Source organism: Gossypium arboreum, chromosome 13, assembly GCF_025698485.1.
Source record: "Gossypium arboreum isolate Shixiya-1 chromosome 13, ASM2569848v2, whole genome shotgun sequence".
Lineage (NCBI taxonomy): Eukaryota > Viridiplantae > Streptophyta > Magnoliopsida > Malvales > Malvaceae > Gossypium > Gossypium arboreum.
In genome coordinates this window covers 95,568,308-95,572,658 of record NC_069082.1, presented here as the reverse complement: position 1 = coordinate 95,572,658, position 4,351 = coordinate 95,568,308, and the positions used below count along the sequence as shown (strand labels likewise).

Genomic DNA, 4,351 nt, shown 5'->3' with positions numbered 1-4,351 from the left:
TGGGCTAGTGTTAGAAACTTGAGGGATTTCTTGGAACACTTTTATGAAGTCACTTTGCGTGTTTTCGGCACTTCATATGTCACATCCAATAATTTTTTTGATGAGCTTAGTGAAATTGATATCCTTTTACGAGATGCTCAATCAAATATTGATGTTGAATTTAGCTTTATGGCCATTAAGATGAAAGACAAGTACGATAAATATTGGGGTGATATTGATAAGATGAATTTGCTTGTGTTTGTTGCTTGTGTTTTAGATCCTAGACAGAAATTGAAATATCTTGAATTTGCACTTAGTGAAATATCTAATGTTTGAAAAGCTTATAAAATGATGAGAAAGTTTGAAGGAAGCTTTGTATGATTTGTTTGATGAGTATAAGCCTCCACTTCATAGTGCTTGTAGCCAATCAAGTATGGTAGCACATGTTTCTCTCGATAAACCACAGCAAAAAATAAAAAGGCATATGCAGGCTTTGTATAAAAAGTGTGAATTAGAAAATGGTGGTGAGGAGAAAATGTCTAAATTGGATAAATATCTAGTTGAGGTTAATGAGAATTTTTTTGAAAATGTTGATATTTTATTGTGGTGGAAAGTTTATAGCCCTAGATTTCTCACTCTTTCAAATATGGCCAGGGATGTGTTAGCTATACTGATTTCTATGGTTGCTTCAGATTCTACATTTAGCACCGGGGGCGTGTGCTTGATCAATTTAGGAGTTCTTTAACTCTTAAAAATGTATAAGCTCTTATGTGTACTCAAGATTGGATTTAGAAATCATTTTCAAAAGAAGACGCCAAGAAGATTAATGAACAAATCCAAGAGTTTGACAATATTGAAAATGATATATTTATTTTTAATTTAATAATTTTAATTTTTTTACCACATCACTTCTACATTAACTTATTTAGTCATTTCAATCTTTAGATTTTTTTTTTTTTGGAATGCATCAGAGCCTACCCTAAATTCATAAGCTTTCATGAGTTGAAGGGTATGCTTTTTATTTTATTCTTGTTAACTTAAAATCGATTCCTTTGTTTATATCATTTGATTTTTTAAATGCATATATTTCTATTATATGCTCATTTTTTCACATATTTTGTAGGTATATTGCAAATGAAGATCTTCGGAGAGAAGAAATGGATGCAAATAGAGAATATTAAAGACTATTACATTCTAATTATATATTAATTTCAAGACTTATGTAGTGTTTCAAGACTTAAAATTTCAATTAATTGATTAACTTTCAAGACAAATTAACATTATAATTGTATTTTTTATATGTTTTATACTTAATTTAACCAAAAGACAAAAATATATAAATTGATTAGTTAGGTTAACCAACCAAATTATTGAAATATTTTAATTTGGTTAATATTTTTAAAAATATTTTAATTTAATTAATGATTAAAAGATTATACAATTTAATTAATTCAATTAATGTAAGTTGGATTTGATTATTTGAGCACCCATGCAAATTTGTAACGTATTTCTCCATATTGGTCCACTTAGCAGGCAAACAACTTAAAACAAAAGATTTCACTTCCATTAAATTTTACATTATTTTCTAGTTATTTGATATTTCATTTTTTTATATTTATAATAATTCATCATAATAATTATTAAATATTTAAATGAATAGTAACTCCATTATGATAATTAATTTTCAATTCATTGTAACTTTAAAAATTATGTTAAAAAGATCAAGGATAACCATTTGTTCTCGTTAATTCTAGACATAATTTTTCTAAAAATTTTATTATTAGCAAGATTTTTTGAGATACACAGTGTCTATCTCCTTGTTCCTCAATCACATCAACACTTAAGAAATAAAAATAGATAATTTTTTAATAAAAAGACTTATTTGATTTTTCATCTAAAATATAAAGATTAATTTACTAATTTTTTTGAAAATAGAGTACAATGAAATTCAACCCCTTGTTCAAAAGTATTCATGGAACTTTTACTGAGAAATAAGATCAGCATATGCCAGTTTTATCACTTTCCAAAGTCAGATTTAAAACATGATCTTTCAAAATAATCCAAAACATTAAGAATATGCCCTAACCGCATTATATTAAAACAACTCAAATTGGGGAATAGAGTTAGGATGACAATATTTACCAACTCTTATCAGATCAAAACCCTGTTGCTAAGACACCTCCATTCTAATAAAACGAACCATCAAAAGGAAGACACATTAACTGAATATCTGAAACATAAGTCTGTGTCCTCAATGTAAAAGCCATCTCAAAAAGGGTACTCTCTCCCAAAGCCAACTGTTCTGCTATAAAACTTAATTTAAAGAATACTTGTAATATACGATGCCACGTGCAAAAACTATAGAAACAAATTGAGCATTTTGACCATTATATCATACATACATGGAAAGAAACCCGTCCCTAAGACTATGAAATATGAATGACACGAGAAAAGAGTCATTTCGTCTCAAGCTTTGATTAACTATCCAAGTTATAGGCACAGCAGCATAGATATACAGGTCATGAAGCTGGAAATAAGTAAAAGAAAATATTGAGAAACTCAAATAAGATTCGAATTACATAAAATGTATTCTCAAGTACATAGAATAGAACAGTCAACATCATATAAAGCATATGCCTAACATAATACCATGTAGTTTCGACAGATAGGCAACAAACAAATTACATAGTTAAACCAAGATCTGGGTGGTTAAGAAATAAGCAACTGAATCAGACAGGGCTTAGCAATTGATAAAGTTGGGGCTTGGGTTCAGAGTTCATGCCGATAATGATCACCAGAGGAATGAAGCCATAGTGCGTTACCACTTTGGCTTTCTTCATAGCCCATGTGCTCCACTCTTTCAAGCACTGCGTAGTTGATTTATCATCCGAGCCCTTAGACCCCTTCCCTCCTTTGCCTTTAGTCTTTAATGAAACTCTAGATGCCATTAAAAAAAGTTGTTTATTTTTTCTCAACCCTTCACAGATTTGTTAGGATAAACCTGTTACATTATAAGAAGAAAGAAGCAATTAGTTAAGTAATTTTAGAAAATATTAACCACATAAAGGCTGTGAAAAAGTAAATATTATCTAGAAATGTTGAATAACAATTATTTTATACTCCTCGTAGGTTGTCCTCCACCAGACTATTCAAAACTCAGCACTGATTATATCAGCATCTCAAAAAAAAAAACTCAACTGAAGATCGCATTGTGTAAGTTACTGTCACTCATGATAGAAAACAACAGTTAAATATATGAACCCATTGAATCTCAATTAAAGCTGAATTATTTGAAACAAAATATATAACTAAAGTTCACTCATGATTAATAATAAACTAGTTTCCCCATATAAACCCAGAAAAAGGTACATTAAACAATAAGTTTCAGATCAGTCCTAAACATCCGAAACGCAAAACATTCATAAAACCCTAAAGGGAACATAAAGGGTAAATTTTAGATCAAGCTCATTGACAAAAAACGATAAAACTAAAAAACAAATGTAATTAAACGATTGAAATCTTGTCCAAGATAACTTCACCGGATTTCCATTTTCGTTGTTTGCAAATTTAATTCATAGCTAATTTCATCTCAAATTTAATAAATAAATAAATAAAAAAGAATCGAAAGAGGCAACAACACTTAGAAGCACTATGGAAGCCTTGCAAATGAGCGAAAAGTGATAGGAGGAGCTAATCCCGGATTATTAAAAATTGGAAAATCCTAATAAAAAGAAAAATATCAACGGCAAAAAGCGCGTTCAACGCTTACCTCTACAACGGATAATTGAACTGAAAAAATTGAAAACAGTGAAATTATACCTCTAATAACTCAGGAAGATTGTCTTAAGTCTGGAGGATTCGTGAGAAGAAACGGTCTTGAGAAGAAGGAAGGGTGGCGGAGGGGAACAAGGGTTTTAAAAAGGCAGGGACTAAAACTTCGTAGGGTTCGGTTGCACTATTACTTTATTAACCTCCTAAATTTAGAGCTTAAAGTAGCTTTTGACATGTTTTTCATTTTATCATTCCATGATTGATGTTATTCTAAGAAAGTTATTTGATTAAAATTATTGTAAAGTTTCATAAAATAAATAAATAAATTGTAAAGTTATATTATTATATTTGATTTATTAATTTTTTTTTTGGAATGTGATGATAATTTATAAATATATTCATATTAGATTAAAATAATATTGATGTATTTAATATGTTACAATATTTTTATTATAATAAATCTTTGAATTAAATATTTAATAATTTATTTAAATTTATAATTTTAATTGAAATCAAAATATTTCAAATTTATCTTGTTTTAGAATGAATACTATAATAAAATTAAATTTTTAATTAATATACCGAAAGGAAAGAGATGAAA

The 4,351-nt window shown here is 28.4% G+C and overlaps 1 protein-coding gene across 1 annotated transcript; it reads right to left on the bottom strand.

Annotated features, from left to right (window-relative positions):
* Positions 1-2,529: 2,529 nt before the first annotated feature.
* On the bottom strand, positions 2,530-3,982 carry LOC108454682 (mitochondrial import receptor subunit TOM7-1). Its single transcript, XM_017753215.2, has 2 exons — positions 3,799-3,982; positions 2,530-2,980 (listed from the first exon to the last, which is right to left on the bottom strand). Exon 2 carries the CDS (start codon positions 2,925-2,927, stop codon positions 2,709-2,711), a length of 219 nt encoding a protein of 72 aa, XP_017608704.1. The 5' UTR covers positions 2,928-2,980; positions 3,799-3,982; the 3' UTR covers positions 2,530-2,708.
* Positions 3,983-4,351: the final 369 nt, after the last annotated feature.